Source organism: Musa acuminata, chromosome BXJ1-6 (assembly GCF_036884655.1).
Source record: "Musa acuminata AAA Group cultivar baxijiao chromosome BXJ1-6, Cavendish_Baxijiao_AAA, whole genome shotgun sequence".
Lineage (NCBI taxonomy): Eukaryota > Viridiplantae > Streptophyta > Magnoliopsida > Zingiberales > Musaceae > Musa > Musa acuminata.
The window spans coordinates 665,174-688,217 of NC_088332.1; the positions used below are offsets into that span (position 1 = coordinate 665,174).

A 23,044-nucleotide genomic window follows, 5' to 3' on the forward strand; every position below is an offset into this window, starting at 1 on the left:
TCGACAATGGACTTTGATTCCGAGGCAACAGAGCACCGACACAAATGCAAAGCGATGACAGAGTTATTCGATAACTAGGTCGATGTCGACACTAGCGATGTTGTCATTCACCACCACTAACACCATCCGCCATCATTAATTGAAATATTAAAATTATCTTTTTACTCTTTATTTTTATATTTCTGTTGATAAAATTAATATTGTTATGATAAATAGACCTAAATATTTCATCACATATGTCAATAAAATTAGCTCATGCGGATCCACTCCACCGATATACAAGACTCCTTCACCAATATATGAGAACTTTACACTCCTTCGACTTTACACCATTTACGTAAAGATGGAAGTTATTCTTAAAAGAGAACATTTAAGATGATAATATTTTTTTTTGCTTACAAAGGATAAATAATGAAATTATTACCTAGCTAAATTGATATATACTTTACTATATAATCATACCGGAAGTTATTCGGCATTCCCAGTCTGCACTTTAACACATAAAAATGGTGAAGGTGGCAGATTTGTATAACAGAAGATACTCTCGAAGTTAAATAACGCAAGACATAGTTCCAATTTAAATAATAAACAAGATAATGTAGTGATCATTTTGTATAATAAAAATAAGGAGTTTAATATTTTTGATATAAACAAGATAAAAATTCTTCATGTTGATAAAAAAATAAAGGTTATAAAAATGACAAAAAAAAAGCATGTATATATATATATACATATAGATATACATACATACATATATATATATATATATATATATATATATACATATATATATGTATAATTAAAGATAAGTAGACGATGTTGTGAGAAGTAGAGGATTTTTTTGTGAGAATCAAGAAAATAAAAGAGAGACCAGAGGTAAAAAAATGAATTGTAATCAAATAACAGAAAACAAATAGCACGAATCTATAATCAAATAATAAGAAATTACACTAGCTTTGTCTCAAATAAAAATTCTCTCAGATGAAAACCTTGTACCTCCACGCCTAAAATTTGAACAATGATTGATCCAAACAAACAGCACCAATTCAATAAATCTATGTTTCAACATTAAAATTTGTTAATCCAATAATTCTCACACGATTCACATATAATATAAAAAGTACTTAATTCATTAATTGGTGCAATAAAAATAAATACATAATAAAAAAGTATACATATATCAAATCAAATAAAACATTTGCTCTTTCATCCGTGTTCTTGATTGATAATTTTTTTCAATTCTTATTGAATAATAAAATTTTCATTTAGAGTTAAAATCCTCAATCAAGATTCGGAAACTTCAATTAAAATCAATTTTTAATTTATTTTCTTTTTCTTATCTGCTTCATTTTTTTATTTACCTTGAATAATCTAAAACACTATACTAAACTGGAAACATATTGTCAATGTGCACAATATCTCTCAAACTAATCAAATTTATCCAAAATAAGATATTAAAAAAATGATCCACCATCACGAAATATGATTAAAAAACAGAGTACATCCATATCTAAGCAGACAAAAGGAACAGACAGTTCCAACAATTCTAATGAACAGACCAATAGTAATTAATATGGAACATCACCCTTACTCACCGGTATCATGCCTCAACTCTTCGAGGCTTGCTTCTCCTTGGCCTTCTGGATCTTCAAAACCTTCTTCACAATCTTCTGCTCTTCAACTAAAAAGGCTCGAATAATCCTGCAAGTCCAAGAAGGAGATTAGAAACATAGAGCCAAGAACAAGAAGCAAGTAAGACGCAAATAACGCCTAGTTTAAGCGGCTTTCCCCAACCTTTCCTTCACAGCACTTCCGGCTAGCACGCCACCATAAGCACGATTCACAGTCCTCTGGCTTCTGGCCAATCTAGACCTCTTGTACTCAGCAGGTCTTAAGTGAGGTATCTGGAAGTATGAAACAAACAGCATCATCCATTTGAAAGAAACTTATGAAACTTGAATCTCATCAAGACAGAATTTTGATCAAAACTAGAGAAGTAACAGTTCAAGAAACTAATGAAAATGATCCTAATATGTACTGTATAAAGCATTTCGTATTGAACTAACAGCACATATGCACAACATAATAGCAAATGAACACTATAAATCTGGAAGCAATATTATATTATGAAAAATGCCATAAACTGCCTTCAAATAGGATTGCAGCAAGTTGTTAAAATGTAGAACAAAAAAAGTGTAAAAAGATGAAATCTACACAGCATCAAAACATTAACATCCTAAAAAGGCTGCTTTCTAACATATTGTTGAGAGACCCAAGCCAATAAAATCCTACACCAAGAGTATGATCCCAGTAGAAATATAAAATGCTCCGAGTTAATACTTCTATCACCACAAGGTAGAGCCTGAAAGCGAGAAAGTTTCTTACAAATATATTTATACCCTCCACTCCTGACTCATCATGACATGAGAGAAAATAACTGTTGGTGGAACCTCCTGATCCCATTACATATTATTAATTATGATGCAAATTAATCCTGGACCAGAATCATACGCCAAGTTTGGATAGTTGGTCCATCATTTACAGGTACATCTGAACTGCCTAATATTAAACAGATCATCTCCAGAGAATAGTTTTTTATTCTAAAATATGTACTATCACTTTTCCTACTCAGGGAATTTGACAATTCACACAATGTCCAAGTCCTCCATAGTCCATACCTGGAAAATCCTCAATCACATATTATCACAATTGATTATTTAATAATATCATCTTCAAGCAGATAATATATATTAAAAGAATCTTAAAATAGAAACAGAATTACACAATTTTTGTAACAACATTTTGCTTAATGAACCAATATTAACAAAAATGGCTTGGAACAACATGTTAGTCCACTAGGACATTACATTAAATCGAAAACAATATATTTAGAAATAGAACACAGTGATTTAAAAAGCGTTAGGCGTCGAAAGGTACTAAGGTTCCCAAATGACCGATGCGCTAGATGCTCACCCGAGTGAAACGAGATGCTATGAAATAAAAAATATACAATATAATTAAAAATATAATTATTTAAATAAAAAATATGATATTAAATTAAAAATATATTGTTAACAGTATATTACTTAAGTTAGAGGGGGGAAAAATATTCTTTGAAATACTAAGTATAAAAATATATATAATATAATTAAATATATAATTATATAAATTTAAAATATACTACTAACAATATATTACTTAAAGTTAAAGAGGGGAGAAAAAAATGTTAACAATAATAGAGGGAGATAGCAACGACGACGGAGGATTAGCTACGAACGACAGCAACGGTAGCGGCGGAAGCTGTGGACAGTAGTAGCGACAGTGAGGGAAAATGCGGACAGTAACGGTGACAACGGCGAAAACTGCGAACAGCAACAGCGACAACGACGGAAGCTACGGATAGCAGTGGTGGCAATGACGGAAGCTGCGGACAGCAGCAGTGACAGCGGCGAAAGCTACGGACAATAGCAACGACAGTGACGAAAGCTCCAAAGGGCATCCGTCGGTGGTGGAGAAACCTGCGATCCTCTCCCTCGAGAGTGGAAGGAAGCTATGGGGGTTGTCAGACTCGTCCGTCGACAACAGAGGAAGGCTCGGTCTGCTGCGTCTGCGGCGAAGGCAGCAGCAGAAAGTGTCAGTGACGGAGGCAAAAGCAGCGCTAGGGTCACGTGGGCATGAAGCGTGGCTTTTGAGGTAAGAAACTAAGAACCAAACCAGCCTTAAACTGGTTCGGTTCGCCTAATTGAATCGGGCGCTCACCCGAAGCGTCCAGTGCCTGCGTTCGAGCGAGCGCCTCATTGAAGCGCAATGCCTCATGCACACACAAGATGCTCAGGCCTCGCCTCACCTCGCCCGACTGCTTAGGCGAGCGCCTATTTAAATCACTGATACGAAGATTAAACATTTTCAAACAAAAAGAAAATAGTGTTAATTATGCATCCGACAAAAAAATCTAATTTTTTAAGAAAGCAAATATACTTCAGAGAAGTCTAATCCTATTCGTGCACTTGATCATTCGCAATCTGTGGGGTTATCAAACATAGCATTACGGAAACAAGCAAAAGATGACATAAACCAAAGACGATGTAAAAGACAGTATCACTACGACATAGAATTACAACGGCAGGTAAAAGCCATCAACATAATAGGCTTCGTTTATGTTCATATTTCCTGACATAGAAACAAAATCAATCACCAAATATATGAAGAAACACTTGTATAGGACATTCACTAGTAATTCATGGGATACATTTGACCCAACAATTAAGCAAATCTACAACGAGAATGAGATAAATGCTTAGAAGCCTACTCTTCCATGATGAGTAGTCATCAAAAATTCCAATAGCGTGTCAGAAGCAATGAATGGCATACCCCTTGTTTTCTCTTGCCGGTCACAGGGCAAATCGGCCCGCTTGCTCTCTTGTTCGTGTACTGGTAAACAAGCTTCCCACCTACGTTTCCGAATCAAGCACAGTAAGCAAAAAATCCCATATTATACAAGCAGGAGATAAAAAGGATCTGCCAAACCCCAGAACGGAGGAAGGAAAGGGCAAGATTGGATCTTTACCTGGGGTTTTGACCACCCTAGTCTGATTCGACTTGGTGGCGTAGCCATGCCGCTTCCTATAGGTCAAGCGTTGCACCATCTCGCCTCACGATCGCGCTCCACCGCCTCTTCTCTGAAGCCGAAGGCGAAGCAGAACCCGAAGGAGCCGAGCGGCGATAGTCGGATACATGGCTAAATTGATCGGCCGCCATAAATAACAACCTAGATCCAACGGTTAGTATGTCGAGATTAGAAATCTGGGATGGATCTGGACGCTGGTGATCGAAGATTTCCTAGTGAGGCAGACGCTCGTTAAAGTAGGATTAATTTTCTTGAAAAGATCATTTTAACTGATTTAGATTAGGCCAGTATAAATGGTTTATTTCCCACAGTTAACACGGAAGGAGTTTAGAATTGTAGTGGGACATTATGTTAGGATGAGCATCAACTAAGAAAAATAAAATTAAAAATAAAGGATGAGCATAAAAACAACCACTTTAAATGACAAGCATAAAAAAACAAAACGATTCTCACCTTACATATTTTTCTTTGGTAAATTCTCCAGAAAAACTCTAAAAGTTTTAGATTTTACAATTGACATCCAGTTTTTAAAATATCTTTATCGAGTATGCATCCTAATGAAAATAAAGAGGATGTATACAATTTAGAATGTAGTTATTTTTACAAAAAAATTAATATTTTCTAATTAATATCTAAAATATTGACTTGAGGGTGATGTTATAGACTCGCTTGGAAAATATAAGAAATGAAAGGTTTCGATAATTTTTATTATATAAAATATTGATCTGATGTAATGATAAATCTTGTGAGCCAAGATTACAAAAAAAAAAAACTCCTCACCTGCACTAAGTGTCAAAGTCTTGAATAGATATTGCCACTAACTGTTGAACGACCTCTTATCAATCATCATGTAGATTATAACTCAACCTTAGATTGTAACAAAATACCAATTAACAAAATAATATAGTTTTTCTTACTAAGGGAGAATTTAAATTAAGTCACATTCTAAGTTAACAAAGTTGAATAAAGCTCCAAACAAGAAACAACAGTATCCAACCAACAGTGATGCCAATCCAGATACAGAATTCAAGCAAAAGACCTACAAAATGAAATCTTGTAGCATCAATGACAAGACGAGATGACCTAGCTCAGCCTCTGGGCAGCTTCCTTAGCTAGCAGCTTTTCTCTAGCCTTGGATTTTGCCTGAGATTTGGTGCCCATAATTCCACCACCCCACTTTCTCCGGACCTCATCAAACTTATCATTGAAGTTGGCCTGAAAGAAGAATCAAAATCATTATAGGAAGACTTCCCTAAGCATACAGCTAAAAGTTGCACGACTGTTTAGTTCTAATGTTCACCTTGATGGCTTCCAGGATTTTGCTAAATTCCAGTTTATCCTCGTTCTTCACAGTGGTCAGACAAAGCACCGATGCTGTTTTCTTATGTACGATCTATCAGAAATTCAATTAACAACAAATGAATATGTCAGCAATGAAAATATGCTGCTTCAATTTCAAGCTTTAGCAGAATGTCAATGACAAAAGAGAGGTGCACCAACCGCTCCCAATCGGGCTTTTCCTTTGACAATACAGTAAGGGATCTCCATCTTCCTGCACAATGCAGGCAGCCAAACCACAAGCTCGATTGGGTCCACATCATGAGCGATAACCACCAATTGTGCCTTGTTCTACAGGAGATTGCATCAAGAAGTTCTCGGTGAACAAATGTTGCATCTTCAGTCTATTGTACTAAGCAAGTAAAACAGAGCATGCAATCTGCAGGCATACACACTAATGGGGAAGAATACAAACCTGTTCAATAAGGTAAGTGACATGATTGAGCCCATACTTAACAACTATGGGCTTCTTAACTTCAACAGTCTTCCCTTCAGCCTCAGCTTGTGCCCTCTTCAGAAGCCGTTCTTTCTTTGCAGCTCGGTCTTCAGGCCTGTACTTGAGAAGCATCTTGAAAAGATTTGTAGCTGCAAAAACATTATATAGACAGATAAGTAGGACGACAAATACATAACGGCCAGTGATCGAATTAATCTTTTGAAGAGAATTTTTGTATTAAACAATAACACCGTAGATTTCATCTTCTTATTATATCATATATACACAAAATGTCAACACAGTTTTCCAATAGACATAAGACCTCCATCACAAAAAAAATTCTCACATACATGAAAAATAACACATGGATGTAAAGTCATTATTCTGCCAAAAAGGCATCTAAGAAGTCTTCTTTAATTTAACAAACGAAGAATTTAACCACAAAAATAAATAGTACCTTCAAGCATCAACTATGAGATTTTTGTTCAAGGAACTAACAATGGCATCCAACATAAAAGAGCTGTTATTTAAGAAGGCATTGTCAGACTTAATACATGGAAGTATGGCAACGTAGAATACAAATCTATTGGATATGAGAGCATCACAAAACAGAACATTCAGGGTAAGTTTCAACCAAATTGAACTATAGAAGTACAATATGCATCAACTAGACCCACAGAAATTCCATACAAAAAAGACCAGGATAAGATTTAACCAACTAAAGTGACTGACAAGAATAATGTCTGCAACAGATAAAAGAATGAACATAGAATTCTATGGATGTCCTATTGATGGTCGGCAATATGCTTTGGCATTTAAATACCGGTATTAGGTAAATTCAATATCCAAACATTCTAAAACCATTCAAAATAAGATCTCCAAAAAAAGTGACCATAAATAAAAGTGTTACAACTGTGATATGGAACCATACAAAAAAATTGTAGCCAACATTACATGAGACTGGTTTTCAAAACTTATCAGTCCTATTTACATAAGATCCACTTTCACAGAATTCAGCTCATCTCAATCATATCAATTAAAGCAATGTCACGCATCTTGTCTACTCCAGAGTGTGACAAGCAAAAACATTGACCCTAATCCTAAATCCCTGTGGGATATAGCTTGCATCAGAATCCATTAGTTAATGCAGCAGTTCTCAAATTAAACAAAATGAACCCATGGCATCTGTTCCAAATTATTCAAGAAAAAATCAAATTCTTTGGTCTTTACATATTTAAATTGAACCAGCAAGTTCTTAAATCTCAATATTTGGTACCTATACTGATCCCATGTCGACCAGTATGATTCAGTATACCAACTGGTATACATCAGCTCATCAAGAATGATAAACAGAATGAAAAACAATCAACAAGCTATACTAGTGTTTTTGTTCCCTCTTCATCTTTTCTTTTGTCGACAGACTGTAGCTGCTTCTAGATAACTGCACCAGAACCTCATATCTGGTTCATATTCTTTCTGGTTTCCTGGCACATTCAGCAATTAACGAAAAATTAGCAGAAACTTGGCCCCATTTATGCAAAATGTTTGAATATGGTTTAAGCCCAAATTGGCTGAACCGACAAAAAAAACCCAAAACATCATTTTAAGTGGTATTTTAATATATTCTGTATATCAGAGAGTACCGGCTGATTCACAACTTTTGTTCATTACTGAACCCACTGGGGACTTCCCATGTTGGTCCATATAGCATTGTTTTTAAAACACTGGACTGCAAAAGCAAAATTGTTGAAATTAAAATTGAATGGTGCATTTGGAAAATATGGTAGGAGCACGATTCCCCCTATAAACAATTTGGTCATTTCCTATAAGATCATTATTGAGACCAAACATAAAATTTAGCATGTGATCAATCTTACCAAGCAAATCAGCCTGGAGGAACAATTTTGTTGCTAAAAAATCATCAAGTAGCCTAAATTCCCCAAAAAATGGGCCAAGTTTGTTTATAAATTGGTAAGGACGAATTGGAATTGCTCAGAAATACCAGAAAGTGGTTGGGACCACACAAGCAGAGAAAAAGCTGATCATGATTCAACTGGCATCTGATTGATGTGCATCAAAGTTGCTTAAATCAAGCTGACCAATCATGGGTAGCTGATGTTGGCCAAGCCAGTTGGACATGACCGATCTCCATTCTAATACTGAATTCCAATTGAGTCTAGCATAATTACTGATTCTATCAAATCTACCATTTTAGATCAATGAACATGATGTGGGTACTGAATGGACATCATTTACTCTAATTAGGACACCCAGGACTTGTAGAATAGAAATAGGTAGCATAGCATATTTTCTTAGTCATCTCAATTTCTCTATTTTTCATGTAAAATCCAAGCCCCCTCAAGGGCTATACACAAAAAAAGCAAATGAATAGAACTTTCAAACAGTGATTCAAATAGGCGCTTGTACTAGACGAGGCAAGGCGCAAGCGCCTCGTGTGTGGACCAGGTGGCATGCTTCAATGAGGTGCCGCCTGGGCACTCGCCCGAACTAAGGCGCCGAGCGCTTTGAGCAAGCACCTTGTTCAAATAAGGCAACCGAACCAGACTTTTAAGTCTAGTTCGGTTCAATAGTAGTTAGTTGGTTCGATTAAACCCACTAATGCAGTTTTTTACCCTCAAAAGCTACCTTTCACCCTCGCACGACCCCGAGCCAACCCTAGCGCTATTTCTGCCTCCGCTGCCGATGCTTTCTACTGCTGCCTCTGTCGCAGACACAACGAACTGAGCCTCCCTCTATCATTGACGGACAGGTCCGCTGGCCTAGCAAGAGCTCGTAACTTCCTTTCACCATCGCTTCGTATGCAGTTCCTTCCACTATCGAGGGAGAGGACCGCAAGTTCCTCCGCCACCGACAGACATCCTCTAGAGCTTCCGTTGCTGTCCGCAACTTCCATCATTGTCGTTGATGTCCCGGCTGTCTTAAACTAATCCTCTACCACTACTGCTACCAATTTCTCACCGTTGCCTTCTCACTGTTGTTGCTGCCACTTTCCATTATCGGTTTCCACTATTAGTGACCCATTTATTCCCCTCTATTATTGTTAACAATAGATTTTTAATTTAATATCATATTTTTATTTAAATAATCATATTTATTAATTATATTATATATTTTATAATTCAGAATGCCTTGCTTCGCTCGGGCGAGCACCTAGCGCCTCGGATGTTTTAGAACCTTGGCGCCTAGCGTTTTTTAAATCACTACTTTCAAGTATCAAATGACCATAGAACTTTGATATTCACATTTCCTAACTTAATAAAACATTAACAAAGGAACTACAAACTTACCCTCTTGTATGACCAGAGTGAAACTGTCCTGACAACTGACATTAACAAAGGAACTATAAACTTACCCTGCTGCATCAATAAAGCTGAGATCTATCACCAATTTCCTTCCACTGTTTCTGTGAAGCTGACTAAATTTGGAAGTTCACAAATAACAGATCCTGAGTTGTTATGTGCAGCAACCACGATTCTCCAAAGTTCCATGGTTGCTCAATTCATTGAATTAAGATAGGCTTTGCCATTTGATGACACTAAAAATGGCACTTCCTCTATGGTTCTGTAGATCACTGACCAGAGATAAGAATTGTCATTTTCACATACTAGCTTCTCAACATTACAAATGTGAGAATATGTTCAAGTAAATCATAAAATCCAAGTACTAACTACTAAATCAAGTCATTACACTAACTTGTCAAGGAACTGAGGCAGCATGGAAGATACTGAAGATAGATCATATTAAATAGTCAAAGAAATGATGCAGGATGGCACACGTGTGTTGGCATCAAGCAACCCTTACAAGGACAATTACTAATTGGAACAACATTTTGCAAACAATTAACACACTCCAGTGACAATCTGGACTACAAAAAAATCTAGATCAGGGTATTTACCACCAAGAACATAGAGAAAGAGAAAACTGAGGATGATGAAATAACATAAGTATACTAACCCATCACCGACAAAGTATGTCATAGCACAGGCAACCAAACAGAAAAAGTAGAGGAAATTCCATCATCTTATAACTAAATTACCTGATTAGTTATAATCATCTTATAATCAATGCGCAATAATATAATGCATGCAGAAACCCGAATACAACCAACAAAGTATAAACATATTTCCTTATCTTCTCTACCGCAATGTGGAAATTAATTTTGCTGGCTTGAATCTGCTATTAGAATCTGAAACAGCATAACAGAAAAAGGAATAGAAATTTTTAATCACCGAGGTTCTTGTCCAAAGTCCGAGTGAACTGGTTAAGAGCCGGAGGAACCTTCAAACGCTGCTTCAAAATCCTCCTCTGCCTCTGAATCCGGACCACCTTGGGCCATTTCACGAACCGATGCAGATCCCTCTTCGGCGGCAGTGCCCCTCCGATTCCGAACTGCTTCGGGCGCTTCTCAAACAAGGGGTTGACGACCTTCTCCTGAGATCCAAACACCAATAATAAGTAACAGGAAAAAATTAGGATGTAAATCCCCAAAAAACATAATCCAATCTTTACTACGAATAGGATCGATTACCGGTTTCTTCTTTCCAGGAACGGGCGTCTTAACACCTCTTTTTGGAGCCTGGAAGACAAAAGATGAAGATTGAGAACAACAGATTTCTGTAAGAGGATGCTTGCAGCAAATTTCGTAAAGCTATGAGAAGTTTTAATTGTTTAGATGGGCAGATGGATTGAATTCTTTGGAGCACTTGATCGAAGGAGATAGGATTCAGCATGCGTACCATTTCTTCCCTCCACGGTTAGGGTTTCCGCTTGGGAGACGGCGGAGACAATCTCGAGCGGAGGCGGACGTGCTTATGAGAACAGGCGCTGTGACACGATAGGGTTTTGAAGCATGTCCACCGCACGTGACATATATTCGAAGACTAAAAGAAAGAAAAAAGACATTTTAACTTATAAAAAAGTGTATTTTACCTTTCAAAAAACCAAGTGCGCTTTTTACCTCCTAATTGAGTTTGGAGATTACAATTTACAATTTTTTTATTATTTATATTTTTTATATTAAATTTTTTGAATATTTCTAAGTTATCTTTTAAAATAGTTATTAGTCTCCTGTAATATTCAGTCTATATATTTTTAAAAATAACATTAGGATCATTATATTTATGAAAATGAAACGTTGAGATTTTCGTAAAGAATTAAAAAAATATATTATAAGATTTAAAAAATAAATAAAAAATTTTGTTAAAAGAATGAAGTTAAATATTTCACTTTGATAAGTATAAAAATCTTAATATAATTTTAATAATATAAAAATTAAAATGTCAAGAATAACTAATTATGGTGAGTAATATTAACCAATAACGTGTTGCACCTCATTTCACACTGGCTTTGCTGTAATTGTAATACTTCTAGTACTAAAATTACAATCATTTTGTGTTCGTAGAAAGGATAGAGTTGACATCTCTGTTGACAGGGCCCGGCCTTGGAGCGTAGCTGCACAAAGTTGCAACTCTAATTGTTCATCTTCTTGATCGATTTGCAAGTGTGTCAGAGACCTCCGTCTAATTGGAAGTCACCCGTACGAGGCAATCCTTTAATGTATCCCTCCTGCTCTCATAGTATATATAACCTTTGCTGCATGAGCCAATGTTCTATTTTTATATACACAAAGAAAAGCTCGAGGTGCTGTTGTTCTATTCCTTATGATGTATAATACTACCTATGTGGTCTTAAGTAATTTTGTAATGGTGTTGTCCAATCGACAAAATTTAGTTATGGAATATTGTTGCGTAATTGATTCAAGTGCATTTGTTTTCTAGTCTTGCTTTATAGAAATTCATATTCAAAACGGATAGCATCACCAACTTTTATAGTTCTATGCATAGTGCACAATCTCTGCTTCTATTTTGAGTAAATTCTCAAGAGAATAAATACAAACAAAAACTATCCTTTATCATCTACTCCACTAATCCCATCAATTCTTTTTTTTTTTTTTGGTAAAGAATGCTGTACTCTATTCTGTTGCCGGTTGAATGATAGAAGCTTTGTTTCAAAGGAACAAATAACAGCCATATCAGCCTCAGGAAAACCAAAACAAGTAATTTGTCATATCTAAGATAGAAAGACTATGAACTTACAAACCTAACCCAGTAAAATGTAGTATAAAAATTAATCTTCATACTTTGTGATCAAAATATTCAGGGTACAGGTCAAAAACTGGAAAGGCAAATAAGTGCATTGTATACTATAAAGTCAACTGTCAAAACAAGACTAGTGAAACTACAGTTTGAAGAACAGGTTCTGGGAGATTAGGAGATCTTAAACAGTGCTTGATTGAGACTTGTTGAGGATAACACCCTCGTATTTGACCTGGAACCACTTCATGGCATCCTCCTTGGTAACCCTATGCTGGATTCCAACACGTGATTTGCATCGCCGGCGACGGGCCACACGATAACCAGCACGTTCCAACACCACATAGAAATCCATTCCATAGATACCCGTCGATGGGTCATACCTACATAACATAGACATATAGCAAGGCAACTACGGTCAACACTGTAACAATGCAAACAACTAAAGACACATGACTTCCCATCTAATGCAGATCCTAGTTTAGAATATAACAAAACACAATGTGCAATTTAGAGAATCCTGCATAAGTCTTCATGGAATGCTTTAAATGAATCATGATTGGGATATCTGATATTCCTACCTAATGTAGGACAAGTAGCTCAAGTACTAATTTGAATCAAGGACAATCTTCAAAGGATGAAGGTCTTGCAATTTCACACATTTCATATGTGAATGATGGAACTACACCATCAAGAAAAAGATTATGGTCTCACAATGCACGTGGTAAAATACATTCTCATTCATCCGGCCATGTGTTTGAATATCATTCTTTCCCTCTTTAAATAGCCTCCCAAAATAAGAAAAGAAGAAAAATATATCTAAATAAATCATGTTCCATCAGTTATGGCCAATTAATCACCCTTATACTATTTTGGGATAAAATCCATGCTCATTTTTTCCATTTCTGGAGTCCTTTCACTCAAATATATCACCTCGATTTCTTCCATTTTAGGATAGTTACCTTTTCTTATGCTTTGACAATCTTGGTTGCCATATATCTGATGCCAAGCAAGATATATATCTGATTTTGCCATATAACATGACTTACCAAAATCATTCTAAGATCAAGTTGAAAAAATAGCTCTGGGATTACTAATGGTAGTAACTTCTAGTTTGATACAATTGGCCTCAAAAACAGTTGCATTAGGCTAAATATTTAACATCCTTACAGAGGAAAAGGAAACGTAACTACAGTAGCTGCCATATTCCTCTTTTCTCCCCACATTTCCATTAGTCTCAAACTATAGAATCAATCTAACCCAATCTCTTCTCATCCCGTATGTACCATTTCTAATACTTCAACAGTTGGAAATTTAAAGAAACAAACAACTATCAAAAGCAAAAGAAGATCAAATATCTTTGCATGTTATAAGGAAAGATGAGAGAACAGATAAGCAACAAGGAGATAACTGAAAATTCTACATGGAGGTAGAAGTCCAAGCACACTTGGCAAGAGTGATTAAGCATCGACTGGTTATGGCAAGTTGAATAAAATCTTACTTTTTCGGAACAGCTCAAGTTTGTTGAAACGTGAGGGAGCAACAAAAACATAATAACATTTATGTTACATAAGCCTGGGTCAAGATCAGACTCCAAGATTAAGCTCGACTTGAGCGTTTGGGCAACCCATCCAATTGTATATATACTTAAATGTAATATGTATGATCCACATGCTAGGTAGATACATAATGAAAGTCTCTATATAAAACCCTACATGCATTAGACTTACATGCGATACCTCACCAAAACCTGATCATCTCTTTCCCAAAATCCCTATTCACAACCTTACACTTCTCTATGGCAACACCAGGAACCATCCTTACTCCCAGATCATTTTCATCTCTCCTGTTGCCTCTCCTGTCTACCTTCCCCCCCTCTTCTTGAATCTCTAACCTTACCATTAATCTATGTTCCTCTCTCGCTTCTTCCACATAAAATGGGACTCAATTCATATCAATTCAACTTAGAATAGAACTCCAAGACCCAGTTTGTCTGGCAGACTTGAGCTTTCAGGTTAAGACAATACCACTTGTAAGAACTACAATTAGGGATGTCTTTCCATTTTTCTTGTCTGGTTGAATTACACCAATTCCAATAACCAACAATGAGGATATCCTAATTCTACTATGATCCATTGAATTACCATCCTTTTAGGCAGACAAGTGAAATCTCACCAATTGGAAATTTTATACATGTGTTTTAGGTAGACTAATGGAATTTCTAGCATGCCCAATTCAGAGCAGTGTTTATCTTGTACTTGTCGGGAGTGATGGAGATATAGACTTAAGATGTATAACGGTGAAAACATTTGTCTCCTCATCCTAAATATCGATAATTACTCACCTTTAAAAGATTATTAGAATTTTATACACCATTACACGAACAATACAAATCCAGATATTGTAACATATCAGAAGGTATGAGTTAAACATGTAGGCCTAAATATCATAACCTACTTTTGATGATACATTGGGAGTTGTACCTTTGGAGGTTCTAAATCTTATAGTCACTTTTTAAAGTTTTTCACAAGCTAGCACTCAATCTTATAGCCTATTTTTATGTTAAATAAACCATCAAAATTAGCCCACAAATAATACAAAAGATACATAAGAATATACCAAAAAGAAATATATAGTCCCCAACTTAATTTGCCAAATAAGCCAATAACCACAAATAAAAATGTCGCGGGTCCCAGATTCATCATCTCATTGCCCACAATTAGATATAGAGCTGTCAACCCTATACTCCCATCTTAAAAGAAAGGATGCATTTTTTTTCTTTAATCTAAAAAGTACTTGTGATACGGAAGGGACAAGGGTCAACTGTAAGAGAGACACTGTTGCGAGATAATTCTTTGGATTAAACATCTCAACAGGTATGAACTAATAAATAGGCGGATCCTGTCCGGCAAAAAGGCTATGGTTTACGATATTAAATGAGAAGAAGCAGAGGGTGGATTCCGGCTTACTTAATCCCGAGATCAATGTGCTCTTGTATGCCAAAACCGAAACAGCCAGTATCACTGAAGTTTCTCCTCAATAACTCGTACTCCTTCACTTTCAATCCACTCTCCAAGAGTTGCATTGCCTTGTCACCTCTGACAGTGACATAGCACGCAATCTTTTCGTTACGCCTGATCCCAAACGACCTGACAGTATATCTTGCTGCGGCAGGAACGACCACATCAGGAGTCATGAACAAGATCAAATATTGAGGTTACACACCGAGTAGAATCTCAAAGTAAAGAAGAATAAAACACCCTTTGAGAACACTGGTGTCTGCCCGCTCAACTGCTCCAAGACCTGCAAAGAAAACGGAAGAAAACAGAGATCACGAGCACAAGCAAGCTTGTAGAAACAGACAGAAAAAGACGCGACGTGGATCCAGTATACCTTGGCGGCTCTGGTGAGACGGTCACCGCTCTCACCGACCGAGATGTTGAGGACGAGCTTCTGGACCTTGATCTCCCTCATCGGGTTCGAAAGCTTCTTCTCGGAAGCCTGCGAAGAAGAGAGGAAACAAATACGGCATTAGGAAACAGAGCCGGATGAGGGAACGTCGGGGTACAGAAGGGATCTACCATGGCGACGATCGGAAATGAGAGGGGGCAAGGAAGCCGTGGCTAATGTGCCGAACCCAAATCTTATATTAGGGTTCCGCTCGCGCACCGGCTGGCGAACCAAATTACCAATTTGCCCCCTAACAAATAAATTATTTTTTATTTAAACACATAAACTAATTTTTTTTGTTAATTAGGGAAATATATATTATTTATGAGTTTTTCTTCGGAGATGTTTTATTTTTATTTTTGTTTAATATTCTTTATTTGTCATAATATCTGAAATATTTAGGGACAAGATAAGTGGATCAGATACATTATATTCTATGGACTAATACATAAGATGAGTTGGTTATTAATATGATATAGATCGGTCCAATCCCCGTGTATAAGATTTACAATATCAATCATAGTATTTTGGATAGGATTATCATATTTTTGACACATTCATCAAAATATTATGTCTATTAAAAAGTTGTTGACACCTCAATCAATATACCATAAGCTAAAACTAATTCATATACAAAAATAGAGTTTGGGATAAATACCTTAACTTATTTTGCTAACTTTATGGCACGCTTAACCAGATGATTAGGGATTTTGATTTGTGGGTAGTGAATGTTTTGATTCTTAAAAGCACTCCCTTTACGTTCTAATAAATTAGAAAGACAGTCTTTAGCATCTCCATTTAGGAATAAGAACAATAAATAGAGAAACTTCTACCTGAATAGACTTATACTGTTTTAAAAACACTATAAAGTTATTTAAAGATATCATAACTAAGGAATTGAAATGGTTCATCCTATTAAACACATACTGCTACTCATAGGCATTTCAATGATTATGACAAATAGGGATGTTTTTTAAGAAATATAATAAATATATATCTATTTGAAAAAGCCCAAAAAAAAGGCAACAAGAAAAGATTGAAAAGGAGCCACGGAGAAGAACTACTACCAAATGTGATTCCACCGTGATGGCATATCCCAAAGCACGATGCCTCTCTGAAGTTTCAAGGATGCCATGGAGAAGAAGAAGGCATAGTAGCAACACTTTATTCTCAAGCTTTTCACAGTGGCCCCTGCTTGATCTAAAAGACATGCTCTTACCTAAGTGTGCTATGTGACTTATACGAAAGTCTTCCACTATAACGATTTATCGATGTTGTTATATTTGAAAATTTAAGCTTGTAGATCACACATGATCTACGTCTTTATATGTTTAAACTATTTACATGAGTCCTAATTTAGTTCAGGCTCATTTAAAGATTAGGATATGGATTCGGATTAGAGATTGTTAGGATCGGAGCGACACTAAGAGGAGGGGGGGGGGGTGAATTAGTGCAGTGGTGAAGTGCGATAAACTTTTCACGATTTAAATACTTTTCATAAACTTCGTACGATAAAAGCAACGTTTTCGTTTAAAACCGTTTCGATTGCGTTTTAACTTGAAGAGATAAGTAAGACGGAGACAAAGCAGTATAGCATTAAAGTGCAAATGGTTTGCAGTAATATAAATGACAATAAGTAAATGCAAACCAAAGATTATGCCGATTTTACAGTGGTTCGGTCAAATGACCTACATCCACTTGCGAGGCCCCTCTTTGATGAGGCTCCCACCTTCCACTAGCAAATCTCTTGAAAGGGAAGGGTAAATACCCCTCTTACAACTTTTACAAGCGGTTCACTCTCTTACAGATTTTCAGCAAGAAAGAAGGAGGTGAACACTAGCAAATTGAAAACAAGAAAGGCAAAGACTATTCTAAGACTTTTCTCTCAATCACTTGCTGCTCAAAAAGTTGTATTCTCAGCTGAGACTTGAGGGGTATTTATAGGCCTCAAGAGGATTCAAATTTGGGCTCCAAAAATTTGAATTCTCTTATGTTCCCGATGTTGGCGGTGCCACCGCCCAGCGCTCGGGTGCTGGACGGTGCAACCGCCCAGCCCAGGAGGTGTCACCGCCCAGCTCTCAGGTGCTGGGCGGTGCCACCGCCTAGCCTAGGCGATCCCACCGCCTAGGCCAAATCAGCTTACTGGTTGGGCTCCAAACTTGGCCCAAACCAGTCCGAACTCAGGCCCAATTGGCCCCTACTTGGGTTATAGGATTAACACCTAATCCTAACCCTAATTAACATGCTAACTATGAATTTAAAGACATTTTCTAAGCTATTACAAAGTCCGTAAGTCAAGACTTCTTCCGGCGACCTTCCGGCGAACTTTCGACGGTCTTCTGATAAACTCTCAAAAAATATTCTGCGGACTCCCGGTAAGCTCCTAGACTTCACGATTTGATCTTGGCGAGTTCCAACGAGCTTCTTCGGCAAGCTCCGATCTTTCTCGGTGAGCTCCGCAAACTTCCAACGAACCTTCCGGCGAGCTTCCGAAAAACCCTTCGGCAAGCTCCCTACTCATTCTCGGCTAGTTCCGGTAACATTCCCGACGAACCTTCGGACTTCCGTCGAACTCTCGAACTCCCAACGAATCCTTCGCGCTTGACTCCGTCACTTTGTTTTGCTTTATGTCTTCATCGTTATCGTAGTTAATCCTGCACACACAAGCAAAAACTCTACTCCGATCTAGACAATTATTATAAAGCGAATTGACATTCTATTGCTCGGCACGTCGCGCATCGTCCGATTCTTCGGCACATCGTCCTCTCTTGTGGCTTGTTGCCCAATCGGCGGTTGACCTCCGCAACGTCGATATCCTTGGCGCAATTCCGCTCTTGGCTCGATGCCCAATGTTCGAAGCCTTCTGCCATCCAATATCCTAACGTGATCTCCTCCGGCGCAACGTTAATTCCTCCTGCCTTAATTGTCTAATCCTGATCGAGTAGACCTGCATTACTCAAAATGCAGTTAAACAAAAACATAATTATTAATTTGTTTCATCATCAAAATACGAGATTCAACTGAGATAAGTAAGAACATAAGCTTTTGGTAAACTAAAACTTATTGGTATAAATTTTTGAACTCTAGTGAAAGAGTACTATGTGAGAAATACTTTGCGTGTTTCTAGTTTTCTTGTAAATGTCCAAATTCATAGACGATCTCATATACTAAATAATATAGTTCGAATGAAAGTTATATTTTTAATTATTATTTTTTATATTATTATTAGTTTCAAAATCTTCTCTTCCTCCCAACGTTATATTCTCAACATGCCAAAATTATTTGAATTATTTAAACTATTCTCTTAATCTTACTCCTTAAATATTGTGCATTAAGACTCTTTGATCGTATGATGTAAAGTCAGTAGTAGTTCATAGACTAACACTCGATGAGTGTTATTTCATAGGTCTTTAATTTTGGATCTTGATATCTCAAGGTAAAAGTTTCAAAATATTAATTAATTTTCATTGTTAGATGAATCATCCACTCATTACATAGATTTACTATAGAGAATATATTTTATTATTATTCTCTATAACTAGTTAATTACTTATAATATGCCAACACACTATAATAATTATTTTTATTAAAGTATATTATGATTGTTCGATGTTGATATGGAGCCGATTCAGGTTTTACATCGGTATGTTATGGGGCAAAGAGATTTCCAGTTTAAACCTAGCAAAATTGTATTGTAGTATTACATCGGTATGTTTCCAACAAAACTTACCTAATGCTTAAGTTAACTTTTTGATTCATTGGATTCAACTAAACATTAAGATTGTATTTACAAATGCACTAAAAGGGAGTTGGAGAACATATTGATTACTTACGATAAAAGTTTTGATTGGGTGAGCAACAATTACAAAAACTTAAATTGATTTGAGAACTCACCCAATCTATAACACATGGAATCGAGCCAAATGTAAAGTTTTAAGAAATGACTCAATATATAGTATGTGGAATCGAACTAAGTGTATATTAAACTAAGAAGTCCAATGGGTATTTCATAAATAGTTTAATTAAATCGGGAGTGGAGTGAAGAGGGATAGATATTGATTTAGAAGACATGAATTTTGATTTAGATGATCGATGATATTAAAAGCTTAAGGTGATAAAATATAGTTCGACATATTTATAAGCTTTAATTTTTTCCCTCTCATGTGTCGTCGGTTTAGGCTTGATATGTGGTGCAAGACAACATAAAGAATAATAGGGTATTACATAAATAAATATTCATAATTGAGAGTCATGATTGCTTGCTACCATTCGAGCAGTAACACCAAATAAAGGTAGGTAATTGATCTGTCCATAGTGATTATTATTTCGATTAGGAGACCACTAACCACAAAATGTTAGAGTTCAGTATTTGTATAATCGATTTAGGTTGCCACTAATCCGAAAAGCTTAAAACCTTTAAGAAACACCGTAACAACATATAGCTTGAAAGCATATCGATCCTAATGGCCCCTACAGCATTTGAACGCATGGTTTATATTCCCCAAATCCCTACAAGATGAAGGTAAGAGATAATGTCTCTTTAATCCAGCAAGGGCCACAACTGCAAAGCCTGAGAATAAAGTACTGTCACATATGCTTCTCTAACATATCCGTCCATGGCATCCATGCAACTCTGAGAAGACGTCTATGTCATCACGGTGTTGCCATGCTTGTCTCGCCTGCCGCCCATAAATTACCCACAGCAGTTATCCATCTCTCGAAACACCGATGGAGTCCAAAGGTGGAGCCGTACATTACTGGGCAATTACTCCCTTGGCAGTCGGCCATTATCTCACCACTCACCGTGCGGCTGCTACACTGTGTATGTGTGATACACAGAGAGAGAGAGAGAGAGAGACTCGCTGCCAAAGGAGATTTGCCCAGCGATGCACCTCCGCAGGGCTTCCATCGTCTCGAGACTTTGTAGTGCGTATACATCATCAGGTACGTATGCCTCCCCACATGTATATAGCGCTGGTGATCAATGCAGGCAACTGTGAAAGCTCTCGGTTTGCAGTAATGTTGTAATGGTTAGCATTCAACTCCTAACGTTAGTAGCAATCTTAAAAGTATTAATGCTCCTTTGGTTTTATAGTGACGAACTTGTTGTTCGAGAAGAGGAAACACTGAACACTTGTTAGCCTAGTCGACAAAGGTGTCGCATCTTCTTCTCTCGACTCGTTCTCTCTTCACAAGTTTGAGTTTATGTGATTATGGTTGGTTAGAAATCTAACTAGGAGGGATACTTTTTATTGTTCGATCATTATCTTTTCAAGAAAAGAAAGAGTTTTGTTTGATTAAACTTACAATGAACCGAAAATTTTTTCGTTAGCGTGCATGGTGTCTTCTCTACATACTGATCTTGTGGCCCAAATTTTGATTCAGGTTTGCCTGTATATTTTATTCATAATAACATATAAATTCCATCTTTTAGCTCTAATCATCCAACCTTGAAGTAGTAATATTGTATTTTCCTTTTAACTGAAGTTAAAACCATCAATCCTCCTTTGGCTTTAACAGTGAGTAAAACCCTTTTTTCCTCTAAATATTTGGAGTTGTTGTATTATTTATTCATGTTTTTCGTGAGGGTAATTAACTCGGTGAACCAAATTTATTGTGACGCGAACTCGAAAACCTATATTAGACATTTTTAACATTATTTTTTTTCTAAGAAAAAAAAAAGGTTTTACTTAATTAAACAATGAGATTATACCGTTCTCATCACATTCGACTGAAAACTCAAGTTCATGTGGTTAACCATGGATCTAAATTGCTCTAGCAAAATTAATCAACCAATGGGTATCTCTATTATTTTCTCTATATACATGAGAAACCCTAAAATTAATTAAAAAAACATATCAAATAATTACAAATATATTTGATTATAATTATTCGAGAAAAATACTTTTGATTGAGGATCTCCGCTAACATCCACCTCAACATGCAACTACTGAATACCATCTTGTGAGGTTCTATAGAGTCCTTAACTCCATACGAGTGATCTAAACCTCCTATTGCAATATTTTTCATCACAATAGCCATCGATATTATTGCATTACTCTAATTGTGGCCTCTCCCATCAGGTCATTAAGTATTCTATGAAGCACAATAATTAGATTAGAAGCAGCATAATCGAAGAAGGTGTCCACCACAGTATAACATGCTTCCAGCTGTGTAATACAGTAAGTAATGTTTTGTGGTTGATGTTCTCATCATTATCACAAGGAGAAAAGAATAAACGAAAAGATAGCACTGAAAAGATATTGGGAGATGCTCTTTAATTTTCCAGAGGTGAGGACTAATCCAATGCCAATTGGTCTAATTGTATGATAAATAAACTTTAATGCTTTTTTTTTATGCAGGTTGAACTGATGCGTCGTAGATGGTTAAAAGCAATGGACAATTAGGAAATGAATCATAAAATCTAAATTAAGTCAATTCAAAGGCAATTTGGTGTAAAGAGTTTGATTGGATAAAAAATTTTAACTTGGAATAGTGCAAATACTTGATTTAAGCAACTTGAGTTCAAACACCACAACATTGCAGTCAATTTGAGTAGATTTACACTTAAAACATTGATCTCACAATAATATATCAAATTCACTAGCTAAAGATTAGGTCACGATTGTTAATTTTGACATGATAATTATCACAGTTGAAAATAAATGGAAGTTATTTCAGATCAAATAGAAGTTCATCAAGTCAAACCAAATCATAGCTGCATTATAATGTCACAGACAATGGAAGGATTTATGAGTGAGAACTAAACTGCTAAAGTGCTCCTCTCCTTACGGTTCAATGTATTATGGAACATTTTTTTGAGTCATAGACCTTTTAAATGTCCAAGGATTCATTATTTTGGCCAAAAACCGAAATATCTGAAATATTTAACATAAAGCTTATTGAATTGAGAGTATGCTTTGCTTTGTTACTTATCGAATAATGACAAGTATGTTGTGATCTCTTCTAGGCTAAAAAATATCGCTATGTCCTCCTTAAGGATAAGCACGAAACGTATTTGCACTTTGCATTGCATGGATGAGATGCACCTAAAAATCTTGGATTCTCATAGCACGTCAT

The 23,044-nt window shown here is 36.3% G+C and overlaps 3 protein-coding genes across 4 annotated transcripts; all 3 read right to left on the reverse strand.

Moving 5' to 3' along the window:
• Positions 1-1,454: 1,454 nt before the first annotated feature.
• LOC135675502 (large ribosomal subunit protein eL34-like) lies at positions 1,455-4,741 on the reverse strand. Its single transcript, XM_065185709.1, has 4 exons — positions 4,568-4,741; positions 4,372-4,451; positions 1,795-1,904; positions 1,455-1,701 (listed from the first exon to the last, which is right to left on the reverse strand). The coding sequence occupies exons 1-4, from the start codon at positions 4,644-4,646 to the stop codon at positions 1,608-1,610; spliced, it is 363 nt and encodes a 120-aa protein (XP_065041781.1). The 5' UTR covers positions 4,647-4,741; the 3' UTR covers positions 1,455-1,607.
• Positions 4,742-5,517: 776 nt separating this feature from the next.
• LOC135675500 (large ribosomal subunit protein eL8y-like) lies at positions 5,518-11,269 on the reverse strand. Its single transcript, XM_065185705.1, has 7 exons — positions 11,159-11,269; positions 10,951-10,998; positions 10,652-10,853; positions 6,381-6,550; positions 6,128-6,256; positions 5,928-6,020; positions 5,518-5,842 (listed from the first exon to the last, which is right to left on the reverse strand). Exons 1-7 carry the CDS (start codon positions 11,159-11,161, stop codon positions 5,711-5,713), a joined length of 777 nt encoding a protein of 258 aa, XP_065041777.1. The 5' UTR covers positions 11,162-11,269; the 3' UTR covers positions 5,518-5,710.
• Positions 11,270-12,537: 1,268 nt separating this feature from the next.
• Positions 12,538-16,168, reverse strand: LOC135675501 (large ribosomal subunit protein uL5). Of its 2 annotated transcripts, XM_065185708.1 has the most exons (5): positions 16,096-16,152; positions 15,908-16,015; positions 15,775-15,817; positions 15,484-15,679; positions 12,538-12,897 (listed from the first exon to the last, which is right to left on the reverse strand). In XM_065185708.1, the coding sequence occupies exons 1-5, from the start codon at positions 16,096-16,098 to the stop codon at positions 12,699-12,701; spliced, it is 549 nt and encodes a 182-aa protein (XP_065041780.1). In that variant the 5' UTR covers positions 16,099-16,152; the 3' UTR covers positions 12,538-12,698. The 2 variants fall into 2 exon arrangements, with proteins under 2 accessions (XP_065041780.1, XP_065041779.1); XM_065185707.1 differs by having other exon boundaries at positions 15,775-16,015; positions 16,096-16,168.
• Positions 16,169-23,044: the final 6,876 nt, after the last annotated feature.